Below are 18,118 nucleotides of genomic sequence, written 5' to 3'. Positions count from 1 at the left end.
GGAGAGGGTTCCTCAAATGAAGTCTGGGAACAACTCTAAGAAGGGAAGATCTGCAGCTCTGGTTCTCAAGAAACAGGAGGTTCATGCCATGGGGTGACAGGAGCTGACTCATCTTGCCCCATCCCACTCCTCACCACTCCATGGAACGTAGGACAGGGAATAAACCGTCAGTCACAGTAGGACTTTTGAAGGGTTAAGAAAAAATTTAATAATAATAATATATAAAAAATACTTTCGTTTCATACATAAACTACACGTTAGTATATGTATATATATATATACTTTCAGTTTTATCTATTACTATTTGATCTTTAAGTTAACCGTGATAGATATGTTAGATAGTCAGCACATCCACGATCATCCCCATTTTCACAATAAGGTAAAAAAATTAGGTGACTTTCCTAAAGTCCAAAAGATAACAAACGTGACTAGAATCCAGATCTTCTAACTCTAACTCAGTGCTCCTTCCAGCATTGTATCCTATGTTGCTTCTCGTCAATAAAGGCACAGACAAGTTTGGGGATAAATTAGCAGAGCTTTGCTTACTTAGGAGAGGTTTTATTCCCCCATGTGAGTATGGGAAAATGTGAGAGGAAAACGCTATCTTCCTGCTTTCTATGCTGCGTTCCTCTCCTGCCTCCTGGAGTTCCTGTGTCTCCATTCCCAGGCACACTGTACCATCATTCTCTGGTCACCTCAAGTATCATAGCATTAGTATTAATTTTATGGAACTGTTTTCCTTCTACTTTTAAGGTTCAAATGACTGGCAGCCTCCTGCTTCACCTTTACAACATTGTTTGGAACAATATGGGGAGAGGCACAAATCTAATTCCACACATAGGTAGTCATAGGAAAGATAAAGAAATATTGGTTCTTAGAAATACCAATTTCCTCCTTATCAAAAAGGACACACTCCATGAATTCAGGTCTAATTTTAGCACCTCATTTAAAACTGAGGGGCAGGAGTTCTAATCATACTGCAGAAGAAAGGAGCTGCCCTGCCCTAAGCCTAGCAAGATCTGAGGGCCCCTACGCTCCCTACACCCTGATAGTGGAAATTATTATTGGTGGTACCTAGTTCCTGGAATACACAAATCGTAAATTCAGGAAGGTTTGACTACCTGGCCACAAAGCATAGAACCTTCAGAAGACTTTAAAGAATAAAGCCGCTCCTTTTAGTTCAAATTTTCAAGTCACACTCTTATTCCTCTAACCCAGGCCTCCCCAAATTAACAATGTATTTTGTTCCCAACAGATAAACTGTATCAATCTTTGGTAATAAATCCCATTCTGACCACCTCATCTCATCTCTGAAAAGGTCAATAGAACATCTGTTAAGCTCTTAAAAAAAAAAAAAAAGCTGAGCTAAAAAATGGACTTTTATCTTGCTTTTGGTCTCCTTACCCACACATATCCATGCCCGAATTTGAAAAAAGTAGTGTTGAAATAGCAGAAACAGTAACGTCAAGATTTACAATGTATGAAGACTTAACATACATTATAAAATTGAGTTCTTACAAGAATCTCCTGGTTGGGTACAACGAGAAATAGAATCCATGAGGTAAAATAGGTTGCTCCCAAATCATCTGCCTATTCATAAAGAATAGAATCAGGAAGCAATTTCCACATTTTTTTATATTAATTTATGCGTTTTGACTGTTATAATGATTTGGTGACCAAATTTTCCTCTTGTTATGGGGTAACAAAAAGAACAGAACAAAAGTTGTGATTCAACCTATTTGCAGCATTCATAATTTCTTAAATCTAAGAATAGACCCTAATAAGCTATAGATACCAGAACTGTACCACTATTAAATTACAAGACTACTTAGGAGGAATTTTGTAATCTTAATCAACAATATCTTAATGCAGTCTTACAGTATGATGAAATTAACATTAAATAATTCTTCTAACTCTGAATTCAACAAAATTTCATTCTTCGAGCAATTAAAATTATTTTAAGTTGCCTGTACACATCAAGCTGGATTGCTTTCTATGAATAACAAAACACATGCATCATTCTTGAAGAGATCATAAATTGTATCAAAATTAAGTTAGAGCTCCCCAATGAAAATGTCAAAGCAAAGGTCTGCCATAACCTCTCCTGACTAAAGTTTAATTTTTAATTTCTCTCTAAAATCATGAAATTCATTTGTGATGTGAACTGTGGCTTCTTAAACTATAGTAATATGCAGAAAGCCTCAGACCCAAAACAAGATGTTGTTGGTGGATCTTGGATGATGGAAAGATGTTGTTTACCTAAAGATAGATATTTTTTAAAAACTATCCCCAATATTAATAATTTATCAAATGACACCTCTTCCTTCCACTCCTACCCTAGCCACTGGTTTCAACAATATGTACTTGAGAAACTGTTGTGCTATTAACTTCACTGGAATCTATGGAGCTCCATAACTACTTTCGAATTACTTGAATGAAGAAATTAACTAATTTTAATAAAACATTGTTCTTAATAAAAAGTCATGCCTTCAATTTTTGCATCCGCTTCGTCCTACATCTATTGCTAACAAAATTGGTGGTATTCATCAATGCATATATCAATTTGCAACAAAAATCCTAAATTCACTTATCTTTTATAGTCTTGTTCAAATGCCATGTCCACCAAAAGTGTCACTGATTTTACCAGCTAAATATGATCTCAAACAAGGGGGAACCAGCCAGCAAACTAGTGAAAAAGAAAAGAAAACTCAACTGGTATCCAAGGAGGAAGGAATCAGGACTTGAGAAAATATCTGAAGGAGTGGCCCAAAACAAAAATAGGAATCTCAGTGAAAGGTTAACGAAAGAAAATAGATAAAATAACAGGAATGTTATTAGCAAGCAGAGCCTGGAAAAATCCCAAGGCAACAGTACACAGTAAGATGTCTTTGACTAAGCCCATGTGGTAAAAGTTCTTAAAAGTTCTGTATCCTTTGGGACACTTATGAGCAAGGGTATGTCTTACATAACTGAATTTAGAGTCAGAATAGCTGTGTTCAAGTGCAAGCTCTGATATTTTCCATCTGTATGACTTGGCAAGGCAATCACTCTGAATTTCAGTTTCTTTTCTATGAAAAAGTGGTAACACCTATTTCACATGATCATTCTAAAGACTAAATAATTTATGTGAAATTATTTCACAAACTTTAAAACTACAAATGTTAGGTATTATTAAAATACCACAGTATGCTGCTTTGTTAATTAATTTTGCTCATTTTTTACTTCAGAAAATTTCCCAGATACATATTTAAGAATGAACTCTTATTATGATTGGGTACTGGTCATTTTACCTCAATACTTAAAAATTTTAATGTGTAAGTGCTGAATGGCACTGTTCCACTACAATTTTATATTATTTCTCAGTATAAATTTGGCCAGTAATATTTTTCTGCTTTCTTTGTTATAGAAAAAGCAATCTTCTCCTGCTCTCAACTGTGTGTGTGTGTGTGTGTGTGTGTGTGTGTGTGTGTGTGTGTCCCCGTCCATATTATCTACTGGGCATTATTCAAGCTGCTCCAGACAAAACTTATTAAACCTTTTCTTGACTAATCTTCAATTTTATCAAGAAGTTGTAATGGAACATTGTTCCAAAGTGTAAGTTCCATATCATTTAATTAATGGAATGTTTTCTTACTCTTTCCCAAAAAATATTATGAAAAAAAAAGACTTTAAAAATGAGATATTTAAAAGGTAACAAAGAGCAATAAATAGAAATGGGAAAATACTGACTTATGAAGAGTCTCTAGAGAAAAGAGAGAATTTTTAATAATACCATTAAAGTTCTACTGGAAGATGAAAAAAATGAAAAAAACGAAATATTTCATCTAAGATCCTAAGACACACCATCAACTTAAGTTCTGATGTTCAGTAAATCAGGTTTGAGGGGCGCCTGGGTGGCGCAGTCGTTAAGCGTCTGCCTTCGGCTCAGGGCATGATCCCAGCATTCTGGGATCAAGCCCCACATCAGGCTCCTCCACTAAGAGCCTGCTTCTCAACTAATGAATCATTGAGCCTTACATCGGAAACCGGGGATATACTGTATGGTGACTAACATAATATAATAAAAAATCATTAAAAAAAAAAAAAAAAAAAAGAGCCTGCTTCTCCCACTCCCCTGCTTGTGTTCCCTCTCTCACTGGCTGTCTCTCTCTGTCAAATAAATAAATAAAATCTTTTTAAAAATAAATAAATAAATAAATAAATAAATAAATAAATCAGGTTTGAGTTAGGCTTGTGTAAATAACAAATACATTAAATTTATACACTTGCACAACAGTGGGATTTTATACAACATAAAATATATTCTACATTAGGATAAGAAATGTGTAAGTAATTAAACAATAATAAATCATATGGAGACTAAAAATAAAAATCATCATTTGTACAACCTATATATATACAACTGTATACAATCTAATTTGTCAATCATCCTTCAATAAAGTTTGAGGGGGGAAGGACTAACATAAATCATAAGAAAAAAGAAAACCGAAAATAGTATTAAATTTAGATTTAGGATGATCTTCTTCAGGACCTTTTCTATACTGGCACATTATGCTTGCTTATTCAAGAAAGGGGAAATAAAAAGAAATGAAAGTGGAAGTAACTATCAATTTAATAATTAAAATTAAGGATGATAATCGAAGTGGTTGCTGCTAGAATTTTATATTACTATTTTTAAGATTCTGAATAAATTTGTTATTTACAAGTCTCGGATAAATTTAAGTACCTGAGCAGAAAAAAAATGAAGTAGAGCTTTTGAACAAGACTGAAATTCCTTTACTAAATACTTTCTAATATAACAGTTTCTGGAATATTATTAGCCAATGCCAAACAACAACTAAGAATAAATTAATAAGAAAAAGTAATTAAAATAAGTGAACTTACAGCTTGCTAATTCAAACAGTCTGAAGCTAAAACTCCTATGTATCAACAACTTCTCCTTTAAAACATAATACTAAATCACCAGGTATAAGTAGAGTTTAAGTATATACAAAAGTCAGTAAATACCATATATTCAGTAAAAACAACTTCCAAAACCTTACATTTCTAGGAATCGAGTGAAAACCCAAAATATCAAAATCTAATATAACTAGTAAGAATTTTAAAGGTAACTCAGTTGAAATTTCACATAAGTTTGTATCTTTATATTAAAAATTTCAAGAGAGGCATCTGGGTGGCTTAGTCGGTTAAGCATCCAACTCCTGGTCCCAGTTCATGCCTCTATCTCATGGTCAGGAGTTCAAGCCCCATGTTGGGCTCCATGCTGGGCGTGGAGCCTACTTAAACATTAATTAATTAATTAAAATTAAATAAATATTTCAAGACGTTTTTGATCAGTTCTCTCCTTTGAAATCATCCCCAAATCACATATATCTTTTCACAATAATACACATGTATTTTTGAGGCGCCTGGGTGGCTCAGTCAGTTAAGCGTCTGCGTTTGGCTCAGGTCATGACCCCAGGGTGCTGGGATCGAGCCCACATCAAGCTCCTTGCTCAGCAGGGAGCCTGCTTCTCCCTCTCCCTCACTCGTGCTCTATCTCTGTCTCTCTCTCTCTCTCAAATAAATAAATAAATAAATAAAATCTTTTTAAAAAATACACATATATTTTTGAAAAACCTATGTGTTGATAATTTTTAATAACTACTAATATTTTTAGCATTTAAGAAAATATATTCATTTTTCAAAAGAATACATTATGTATTTTTAACAATTTTTATTTTCTGTTCCAATTATGTTAGGTAATATTTTAACTCCAGTGATTTGGGACCAATAATTAGCTGTACTTGACATTAAGTAACATTATTCCTAGTAGTCACATTAATTCTCTAAACAATGACTAACTAGTGATAGCATCAAAACCATGCTCATGAAGAATCTACATTAAGTTCCAAATGATACTTCTCTCAAACTTATCCTTACAAAAGTATTGGAGAATCATGCTCATTTTATAATATAAAGTATATTCATAAATAAGAGCAAACATCCATAATTTTAATACATTTTAATGTCCACATCAAAATACAGTACACAAATGCCTTCATTAATTAACAGCAGCAGTGCATATTATAGGAATCTGTAGGCAACACAAATTATTTTTTAAAAAAGATTTTCTTAAATCTAGGCAATATAAAAATTCTTTAAAAAAAATTTAAGTTTGAAGATAATTTTTTATAGCCAAGGATACCATATTGTTTAATATTGAGCCAATGTAAATCTGATCAATGAGTATGGCATTTATTTACTGAGTAAATAAATGTATATAAAGAGCTAAATATTCATATGATTCTTTTAAGTACAAGATTAGCCATTTAAAGCATATAATTACCATTAAAACTGATTATATATAACATAAAAAGAATCTGAAAATACATCAAAAGACCACTTTGCCTGTACAGGCTTTCAAAAATGACATACTTTAAAATGTTTTTAAAATAAAAATGTTTTTAAATTTACACTGTTCCCTACTTACTTAAGCAAGACCTTTTGCCAGCTGTGCTTGCACCACCTGAACACAAATTGCCTCCCCGATGAATTAATTCAAGTTCCAAATTGGTTCTGTAAGTAAAGCATTAAAATATATGTCAATTAGACTGAAGCAATACTTTTTAATTTGTTTTACTGATATGTCTGAATCAACCTAAATAATAAAGTTGAAGAACTTTATGAATTGTTTATGGAATAGCCATAATAATATTTTATCTGACATTCAGGAATAAAAAGGGAAACATTTTATCTATCCTCACATATGTTCATATTTATAACCTGTAAAACTGCACACATCATGATGTAATTGCTGCAAAATCCCAAATGTTGGCAAATACTAAAAACTGGGCCTTAAGGAAAATAACAGCAACACATTTCATAAACCTGCACGTGAATCTGATGGAAGAGCTTGTACCCAACTGTTAGCCACTGAGTAGTAGGTGGTTACTGTCATCTAAAACACGAGTGCATACCAACTTTTCTATCAGAGAAATGGTTATCACTCACTGGAGCTTAGATGGTATCTAGAAATCAATATTAAAGAAAATCACTAACATAAAAGTAGCTATGAACAACACATAATTAACAGCAACCTCTTCTATGGACTTCTAAGATGACAGTTTTATTAAAGTACATTGTGAAACTACTGGCACTGCTAAACATCAATAAAGTTCATATGGATCTGAAATTGTAATATATTTAGCACTTACTAGCTTACAGATTAGTAGCAATTAGTAAACTGACATTTTAAAAATCAAATTGTTGCAGAATCTAAAGATTTACTCAAAAACAATAAAGTTAAATAGCCAATGAATTTTGCCAAAATAAATGAAAATTCTGAGTGATAAAATGCATGTATTTTTACTTCAACAGTATTAATAAACTTAAACACACCTTTATCTGCCACTACTAAAATTGAATAAACTAATTTATATCCAAGATATGCAACTGACACTAACACTGAGATATCCCCATCTTAAAAAAAAAAAAAAAAAAAAAAAAGGCAAAATTTCAAGCTTACTTTGCAAATGATTTCAAGGAAGAATATGATCCTATTTTACTTAAAATAAAACAGTTTGAACTGGTTTGAGTTGTATTTTTAACACAAAATGTTTTGAAACATTATTTTCATATATTTACTTATAAATGCAAACTGTTAACAAAATTAATATTCTTAAATCTGTACATTTGCCACCCATTTTTAAAGGAATGCTTTAATCCTCTCTACTGGGGTGGGGGAAAAGCAATTTAACATTGATAATGTTCCTGCTCAGAGCTCCATCTGGTTGCTGCTGATAAGGGCATCTGTGTGACAAGGGAATTTTCCACCCTTCAGGCGATTTGCATTGCTCACTGAACTTCTAAAAACCTACCAGCAAGGAAGCAGGGACAAGGATTTCATATTAGTGGACAGAAAGCGAGCGGAGACCAGCATGTGTTCCTTCATCAAGGGAATATAAATGAGATCAATATATTTTGTTTTCACAAATCTTCTGTTGCCTAATCTGTAGAAAAAAATTAATGGCTATATTCTCTTATAAAAACTAAAATTTCCTAGATTGTACTTTTAAAAGAGCTAACCAGAAACACGATCAATTCTTACAAACGAATGTCAGAACGAGAATGTCAACTTTTATTTTAGCACAGTTTGCAAAAATATTCATTAAAATATAAATACAAGAACAATTCTGTTTATCAAATAAAATACTTTAAAGGATAACAAACATGTTACCAGGAATTTGATTTTAAAGAATACTTGAAAGAAAACTACTAAATCTAATTAATATTTCAAATTATGGTGAGAAAATCTCCTGAAAAACATTCCTTCTGACATTAAAAAAGAAAAGAAAAGAAAAAAAAAAAAAACCCCACCCATCCAAAGGGTTAGTATCATGTAATAATCTAGGACTTTAAAATCAATATGTCAGAGGCCCTAACCCTCAGCTTTTCCTTATTTCATTTACATCAAAATTGGTCCTTTAATTTGAGATTTGCTAGAGAAATGAACATACAAATGTGTCACATGCCCCATGTCTGATCTTCCCTCACTGTTGAAAATTCCAACACAATATTCTGTTTCTGCCCTCCTGAATGGATGATATAAAAATAAAGATTGTTCTCAAGAAAAGTAGACGCTACTTTTTATCTTCCTAACACAAATCCATTCAAATTAGTTTGGAAAGAAAAAAAAGAAAAAAAAATCTGTCACTGAAACAAAAATGAGAAAGATTGCTTACGGCCTATCCTGGTGCCCACCTACATATTCCATTTAAAAACTCCTGCAACTACGCTCCAGCTTCTTTTTCAATGACCAAGATCTGCTTTCCCTTCTACCCCCCTCCACCCTCCTTTGGTATGAACTTCTATTTTTAGAGCTATAATTTGAAAAGCAAATGTGTGTATACACATGCACACACACAGACACTCAAACACACACTAATTAATACCCCTGTGGGATCAAGGCCTGAGCCTACTACTTACTGGTTGAGCAAGTTACTCAATATCTCAGAGAGAAAAAATATCTTCGTACACACCATACATAGCCTATATTATACAAGACTCAGCTCAAGCTCTAACTCTTCCAGAAGTTAGGGAGAACTAATTCCCTTTTCTTGAGACAAGAAAGAAACATTTTCACATACTTTATATTTCAATTTGATAATATTCCCTTTTAAAGTTCTATAGCACTTTTTCAGTATGAGCTTTTTTAAAACAAACTATATTCTGTTTTATACAGATTGATGTATATTGGATTTGTCTTTCCAACTAAATGGTAAATTCCCGGAGAGCAGGGACCATTTCATATAAAGCTTCTAAATCCCTGATGGTACATAGCAAAGTGCTCAAAAACACCTTAGGAACCAGAAATCTCTTTGTTTGGGTATGGAACCAATGATAAGATTCTTTAGTCCCCGTAGCTTATTCTTTTCTTTTGTTGACCCTTCCTTCTATTCCCTTAAAGCCAGCAGTGAAACAAGAAAGGGGTGGGGGGTGTTTTATCAAAGAATTTCTTGGCTTTAAAAAGGCTTCATAATTTAGTATTTTAGGAAACATTCCTTTTATTTTGAACATACTTAGTTTATAAAATTTAAACTTATAATGAAACTAATATGTAAGTAAGTTGCACTCATTCTACCGCAGAGTTCACCCACTGTGACTTAAAGATACCTCTCATCTATATCTCAGTTATTCATGTTTCGTCTTCTTTCCATTTCCATGTTTCTTACTACATACAGGCCAAGTGTTACTCACCAATACCTCTAGGCTATATGTAACCTGAGTCCAAAATCCTTGGAAAAATCAATTACTTAAATTAGTATCACTTATTGTTTCAAGAAACAAATAATAAATTGGTATTTAAGTGAGGAAAGCTTTCCTCCCCAAAATTAACCTTCCATAACCCATCTGAATGACTGGTATTTGCAACAAACCGTTTTTTGGAAATACAATAAAACTTGAATATAGTAATTTTGATTAATTTTAATGTAAGAGAACGATATCATTCCAACAATCTCTTCTCTGCTGCCCTTAAAAAATCCTCCAAGGCTTCACCATGCAAACAAAATAAAAAACAAAGAGATAAATTGCCCTACAAAAAACAAACCAAAAAACCCCTCTAAAACAATTATTAAAATTAACAGCTTTACTGGCTACTTAACCACTAGAAATATTTTGTTCCTAAACAACAAAAAATTTAAATTCCCTAAAGAGCAAACTAAATTACTCATTCAGTGGGGAGAAATTCAGCTCTGGGAAATAAGGGTTGTATTCCATTCAAATTTCTAATGTCAAATACAAATAAATGTACACATTCTAATGAATTATACATTTAAGAATCACAATATTTAATTTAAAAGTTAAATAACTCAAAATAAATTTGTTTCTAAATATTTCACTTAAACATTTAAGCATTTTAAATATTACCAAATATTTTAATGCCTACCTTTAGGCATGAAAATAATCATAATCTGTAATCATACGTATTTATGAAATTAGGTTATATGCTAGGCATAAGATATATATAAAGACCTGTTTCTTACCTTGAGAAAATTACATTCTATTCAAATAGGATACAATATCCTTTTTTCCCCTTAATTCGTGTTTTTGTTAATTTTTTTAGCTAATTTGGTTTCTGTTTTCTTTTTAATAACTAAGTAAAACTTAGAGAAGGCATGCAATTTCACTCTAAGAACTTTGCAATGGCCTAAACTTTAACCAAAGGACAATGAGTTTTTTAAGGGTTACATACTCTCATTTTCAGAAGCATTTTCTTGTTGTTTTAGAGTTTATCATGAGCAATCAGAGAAAAATGGGAGGAGGAGAGAACACATTTTGTTTCTCCATATACATCCATAGTAAATAACATTTGATATCTGTCCTTGCTTCTCAAAAGAGAAAAAACAAAATATGTTGACCTAAAAAGTCTCCTATTACCATGGCAACCATATAAGGTATTTATATATTTAACAAAATAGGAATTTATATATTCAAGAAATAGGAACCTAAAACTGCCATTAAACTAAATTTAAATCAAGTTATTTGATTCATCATACTATAGAAAAATTCCATGGACAGATCATTAATATTCACCCAGAATTTTCTTATAAGATCAATCCTAAGAAAATAAAAGGCATAAATACATAAGCAACATAAATATAGTATTTACACATATACACGTATATATATACACACACATATATACATCTATATAAACACACACATATATACATGGCATAACTGAGTTGGTCTACATTCATCTCAATTTTCTAAAACATTATTGCAATATTGTATAGAAGTTTTTTAAAATCTTGAAACCATGGCAAAATTAAATTATATTCAATTTAGTTTTCACATAAAGTGTATTTTATTGCAAGCATGCAGCTGGTAACTCTCCAGACACAAAATGTTGAATTAACTGTTGTATCTTCTCCTGAAGCATTCTAGATAAACAACAACACTTTAAGAATGTGCAGACTAGAAAGTTATTTCCCAATCCATTAGATCCTTTTACGTCAATCCATGTCCAGCGTTTGCATTCTTAAACTAGATACTAATGTTTCCTTATCTTGAGCTCTAACTTGCTTGCAATTTTCCTAAGTCTGGTTTCTTTTTTCCTGGGTTCTAAAGACTACATATAGTTCATTTACTCTTGTTACCCTCTGGTCCATGAATGAGGCAGAGAGATTGGCCCTGGTGAACTGCATGCACATATGACCTATAAAAGATGAATACAGGGGAGGAAAAAGGAGGACAGTAATTGAAAGAACAATAGACCTTGACTCAGAGATCTGAGTTCTAGTCCTACGTGCCACTAATTTGCTGCATGACATTAAAGTTACATCTCTAAATCTTACCTATTATACTACTACTTGGGACAAGATACAAAAAAGTACACTTCTAGGCATATCCAGGGATCTACAACATCAGTTCTGGCAGAATGTGTTTACAAGTTTCTAATTGTGCCTGCTTCTTCCCTATTTACTTCTTTATGGTTCTCCATTTTCATTCAATTAAGGGTTCTAAAATTCCTGTTTAGAACCATTTCTTAGGTACTGAACACCCACTCAATTAGACTAATCCTACCTAATTTGAAAGATGAGGATTATTTACCTCTGTTTTCTTGAGCCCCCTGCTAGCTACTAATAGAGGCTTAGAACTTGATCTCTTGCTCCATCTCCCTTATCTGATTTTCTAAACCACCTACAGTATATTACTAGATATTTTACTAGCTTAAAACAAACAAAATATGTTCTTCTTACTTATAAATTAAAAACAAATTAAAAGTGTTTAACAAATTATAATGTTTTCATTTTCAATATTATTACTTTTTGACAGGACTTCAACAGTGATTTCTTAACAAGACCCTTCATATTTAATACTCACATGCTTTGAGATAGATATCTGTCCCAAAATGTTAATAATACACTTCTTCCCACATATTCTATAATATGTAACAACACTTCACCCAATATTTCATGAAAATAACTCTTCAGAAAATGAAGGAAACCTACATTTTTATGATCCTTTGAGAAGGTTCTAAAACTAGCCATAATTTCAACCACCATAAAAAATATACATCCTTTCTTCAAATAAATATTAATGGCATAAATAAAACAAAAAAACAACTATTCAGAATAAGTAAATATTAAAGTATATACCATGTATACCTACCTAGCAACAGAATACATAAACAGAAAATCATTGTCTGGTGAACCTGGGGTCTTGCTATAGTCTCTATATTTTTTCTGAGTGGTATTTTTTATATCTTTCATGACAGATTCCATTTCTTTACTTAAGTTGGTTTCTGACTGTAAAAAATGCAAACATACATATAAAGTTTATTCATATTCATTTTCTCTAATATAGTCTAACACAACAATGTTTATCATATGAATACATTAGGAAATTAAAGTTAATAAGTTAAAACAGATGTACATTAGCTATCTACTATAAATGTACTTAGTGCACAAAGATAAAATAGATCAAGAAATACCTTCTCCTATTTTATCCTAATTCTATATTGTGATTGGTTAGCCTATAATCTAACCACATGAACTAACCACACAAACCTATATTCTAAACAAATGAGTAGATGTCATTAAAATAATATTTTAGAACAGCTTCCATGTTTATAAACAATCTGACTTTCATTTAAGTTCACTTGTCAAACACTAATATTGATGTCCCTTGCTTTGAACATATTTTAAACACATACAAATTTGGATTTACAAAAGAAAAAACCGCAGACTCTAAAACTGGTCTTCAACTGAGAAAAGAAACTGCAAGGACATAAATCTTTGAGTAGCTTTTAACTATGAATTTCTGTTTTAAAAGTCAAATATTAATAGTTTTCATAAATTTACTAAACTAGGCACAGCTACCACTTCTTTCAGAGACTATATCATAAATCTATAATGAAGGTGAAATATTTAAATATTTAAATCAAATAAATAAATCCTACTGGATGGGATAGAAGATGGGTTCACTTACACTAAATCCCACAGTAAAACAGACTGACTTTCAGTGAATGGCTCAATCAAATATATGATATTTTATCTGATACATACATACATAAAGTGTATGTAACTCTATAATTACACATATATAAAGTGTGTGTGTGTATGTAAATGTATCATCTTAATCCTAATATATCTAATGGGCATATTTTTAAGTGATTAGACTATGCTTTACATTGCAAGATACATATATATGTAATTTGTTTAATTGTTTGGCTTTGTTTTTAAAGATTTCAACATCTTAAAAGAGTCTAACGATATCTAAGCTTATAGGATTTCATGACCAGGAAGATGTATATTAAAACTACAACAATTTGGACTAAGGAAAAGTATAGCGTTTGCTAATAATTTGTTCCATTATTCTCATTTTTGTTTTTAGTAACCACAAACAGAAGAGAAAAACATCTAAAAGCAATTGCTTTTAAATGTTTAAAGGTCCAGAGTAATTTAGAAAGGAATGAAAATGAAAGGAACGAAAATGAGAGCTGAAAGCAAAGCTGAGTTTACCAGGATATTTCTGCCTTACACTGATGCTTACTGGGAAAGCTCCCGGCCGTCCCTGCAGCTCTTCCACTTCCTTTATGAGATCTTGTATGCTTTTGTTACTAGGACGTTGCCAAAGGTTACTTTCCACATTGCTCCCAGGATAACAAGGAAGAACACTGTTAGCAAACTGCCTACAGAGAGGACATGTGAATTCTCCTTTGTCCACTGAGAAGCCCTGAAGAACCTGGTCATTCTAAAAGATGAAATAAACATACAGATTCATAATGCGAACACCTTTACAGAAAACAAAAATTTACACCATTACATTTCATAGTAAACAAATGAACTATGCAAAAAAAAAAAAGACATCTCTAACATATGTCTTAAAAACATAAACAAAGTCTCTTGACGTAATGAGCACTGGGTATTATATACAACTGATGAATCACTAAACTCTACCTCTGAAACTAATAATACAGTATATGTTAATTAATTGAATTTAAATTTAAAAAAAGAAAGCTGTTACTTGAAGAAAAAAACATAAAGCCTCTCATTTGTTGAAGCTTATCAAATCACTTCATTCAAAATGGCAATCATGCAACACTTGCCATCACCAAGAACTGCTTACATTCAAATAATGAGGCAACTGATGTGTAATATAGATTTAAGATAAAGAATAACTTAAAAAGTAGGCCACATTACAGTGGATCACCTTCCCCTTACCACATGCCCTCGTTTTTATAGTCTACAGTTGACCACTAGGAAGATTTTCTCAGTGCCCATGTTCCTCGATAGAGAATAGACAACTTCTGAGAATAAATCAAGCCTAAAAAATGTGATGTGTCTTTGTCTAACTGACAAACACAGCTGACTGGACTTTATGCAGTGAATTTGTTTGGGTTTAATGGATAGGGGAAAGTTTCAGTTAGAGTACTCAGAATGTAACTGTGACACCCTTTCTTTCAGATGTTTCTGATAGAAGAGGAGAAAACAGAATTTTCTAAACACAGACACATAAGTATATGTCCCTAGGAGGAAATTCTTACTCATGAGACTGCTATACATGCTAACTAACCGAGGACTTAAGGCAATTATCCAGACTGTTACATTTTTTTCCTTTCTTTTGCCTGACACCACCACACAGCCATTTTGCTCTTTTAGGCCTTGACAGTTGTGTAGTTCTAACCACTATACTGCTCTTTTTCCCAGCAGTCTCTTTCTTATTCTGCCACTAACCTAATGCTTTATCTCTAAATATGTATTAATGCATCAATGTAAATGTATGAATGCTACAATATGAACCTTATTACTAACAAGACAAAAATAATGAGGAAAAAGGATACAAAGAGAAGAAAATGAATCTGGTATGGTTATGAAGGTAATGACAATGTTAGGATGAATTGAAGTTTCCCCGCTCTTAATGTAGTGCTCATTTCACTATATCTTGGATCTCAAATACTTTGACTAAAAGAACCAAATTCTACTTTTTTTTTACTTTTTGACATTTATTTTTTTCAAGTTCTTAAAAATGTAACACCACATCTTCTGAAATCCCATTCTGTAACTATTTACTAAGCTCCTATCGTGTGTCAAATGCTATGCCAGGTGATGGCGTATAGACTTAAGATACATCTTCACTTAAGGTACTAATAATATAAAAGCAAATAGAAACAAATACATTACAATAATAGTGTGAAAAATACAACAGAAAAAGCTTCTCAGAGAAGACCTGTGAGCTAAATTTTAAAGATACACAAGAAGGGTCTATAGAAGGCTGGGTTAAGAGTCCTGATCATTGAAGGACATTCTATGATAAGCTCCCTACAGCCTTAATTTTAAAGAATGCTAGATCTCCCTGCTTGCCTTGATTGAAACTAGGTTTTTTTCTTAAAGCCTCCCCAGAAGCCTTCTCATGTAGGCACTGCTCATTCCCCCATAGCCCTCACACCTCAGTATTCTTCTCATCTCTAGTGCTGGCTTGAGATCTTTACTCTTGCATTCTCCCATCTTTGTGGCTCATGTCATTTAGGGATATCACCCTTTTCCTTCCTTTTTACTGTCATCCACTGCTCTCAATCACTGAAGACTTTGGTTTTCCTCATTGTCCAAGTCCTACGACCCTCTTATGCTAATTAGGTGTGTATGGGGACAACCGATCTTATATCTTAGCCCACCAGCTCTTTGACCTCATTAGCTCCTATGGCACTGACCTCCACTCCAGTATCTGTTACCATGACCACCCCCTTATACTAAAATGACCCAAATGGTTCATATGTGAAAATGTTAAATCCAAACAGCTTACAGTGTGACTCCCAATGCCTATCTCCTTTATCTTTTAGTTCCTCCCTTCTCTCCCAGTTTATCAAGCCTTTCCTATTCTGCCTACACACCATGATGTACCACTTCAAAAACTGTTCAGTTAATACTTCTCATTACCCCTCCATATGTCCTTCCATCATACGTAACCCATAAAACCTTCATACAAAATTAACCCAGTGTATGACTTCTCCAATTCTGCACTCAAATTAAGTGTTATTAAAGAAAACTGAAATAACTTCTTGCTACAAACTGTTTCCACCTCAACTGAGCCCTGAATACTTCTTGGCAATCTTTCTCCAACATCCTAGGAAGAATTCTCTCACCCAATTCCAAAGTGGTTTTTCCAAACTGCCTCTTCACTTCTCAAGTCCCTTCACCTACCCCAGCCTTGCTCCCTTTACTCTAGAAGCATAATGCTACACCTCCTACATCAGAAAGAAGAGAGTCATAACAGTTCCTTCAGCTTTCTGCCTTCTTCCACTCCAATGTTTACTCAATAAATCCCATAAGTCCTTCCATCCACTTTCTTCCTTCTACTCTCTTTGTTAATATCTCCTAACTAGTCTTCCAATCATACTGTTGCCACTATGATCCACCTAATGTGAGACTCTTATTCCCAATCAAAATCTTGCAATGATCACAATTATCTCTCACCTTGATTCCTTCCTCCTCCTTACACTCCACATGCTATCTCTCACCAAGTCCAGAAGACCCTTCTTCTAAATATTTCAAATCTCTGAGTTCAAGCCACTATCATCTTGTACCTCCTAAATACCATCGCATTCTTTCTTACTCTACTGCAATCCCACGATAATCCCCTATCATCTGCACAGCTGCCGCAATGACCTTTCTGAAGATGTCATAACTCTGCTTAAAATGGCTCTCTGTAAAGAACCTATTTAAATAAAGTTCAAAATCCTTACATGAACTACAGGCCCTTTATAGTATGAACCCTAATTACTTTTCCAGTCTTATCTCTCATCACTCAAGCACCATACTTCATCAAATGTTTTCGGCATATGTTCCAATAAGACCTTGTGTATACCTCATAACACTTAACATATATACTGCAACTGTCTATTTATTCTATCTCACGCAATGCATAGTAAACCCCTGGAAGGAAGGAACTGTGTCTTATTCACTGTTGAATCCCCAGTGTCTATCACAGTATCTGGAACACTGTAGACACTGTGTAAAATATTTTTGAATGAATGATTGGAGATGTATGAAAAATGCATAATGTGCTTAAGGAACTATTAATTAGCTTATTAATGCTGAATTGATGAAAGATAAAGCTAAAGCAACAGGCAAGCCCAGATCATGAAGTACCTTGAATACTATTCAGAGAAGAGTGAACTTTACCCCATCAGGAAGAATTCAGTAAAGGATTTTTAAGCCAACGACATATCAGATTTACATTTTAGAAAGATCAATATAGTGAATAATTTAGACTTGGAGTAAGGAAACTGATGAGAAAGCAATTGCAATAGTCAAGATGACAGATGGAGGCATACACAAAAAGGTAGAAGAATAATGAAAGTAGAATATAGTCAAGTGAGATTTAAGAGACAGAATAAGTAGAATTTACTAAGTGACTGAATGTGAGAGGGAAGGATATGAAGGGAAAAGTAGGAATCCACTGCTTCCGAGTTAGGAATTGGGAAATAGAGAAGGCCATGCTTTTAAGAAGCTGAGCTGAGAAAAAGAAAAACTGCAGCTACAGGGGAATGCAAAGTCAAGGGAAGAAATTTGGAACGACAGGGACCTGAGCATCTTTATGAACTGAAAAGAAAGGACAGAACAGGCAGAAA

The 18,118-nt window shown here is 33.0% G+C and overlaps 1 protein-coding gene across 8 annotated transcripts in view; it reads right to left on the bottom strand.

The window, feature by feature from the left end:
- UBR3 (ubiquitin protein ligase E3 component n-recognin 3) overlaps positions 1-18,118 on the bottom strand; it is a 228,447-nt gene that overhangs the window by 69,771 nt on the left and 140,558 nt on the right. For 4 of the 8 annotated variants that reach the window (XM_044381493.3, XM_026492588.4, XM_044381494.3 and 1 more), the window contains 3 exons: positions 14,029-14,241; positions 12,658-12,794; positions 6,473-6,558 (listed from right to left, as the gene is read on the bottom strand). In XM_044381493.3, the coding sequence (XP_044237428.1) occupies positions 6,473-6,558; positions 12,658-12,794; positions 14,029-14,241 (436 nt within the window). Of the gene's footprint in view, positions 1-1,382; positions 2,687-6,472; positions 6,559-12,657; positions 12,795-14,028; positions 14,242-18,118 lie in introns of those variants that run through there. The other 4 variants (XM_044381495.3, XM_026492590.4, XM_044381496.3 and 1 more) reach the window with 3 other exon arrangements.

Source organism: Ursus arctos, unplaced genomic scaffold, assembly GCF_023065955.2.
Source record: "Ursus arctos isolate Adak ecotype North America unplaced genomic scaffold, UrsArc2.0 scaffold_1, whole genome shotgun sequence".
Taxonomy (NCBI): Eukaryota; Metazoa; Chordata; class Mammalia; order Carnivora; family Ursidae; genus Ursus; species Ursus arctos.
This window is presented reverse-complemented; position numbering and strand designations above follow the sequence as displayed.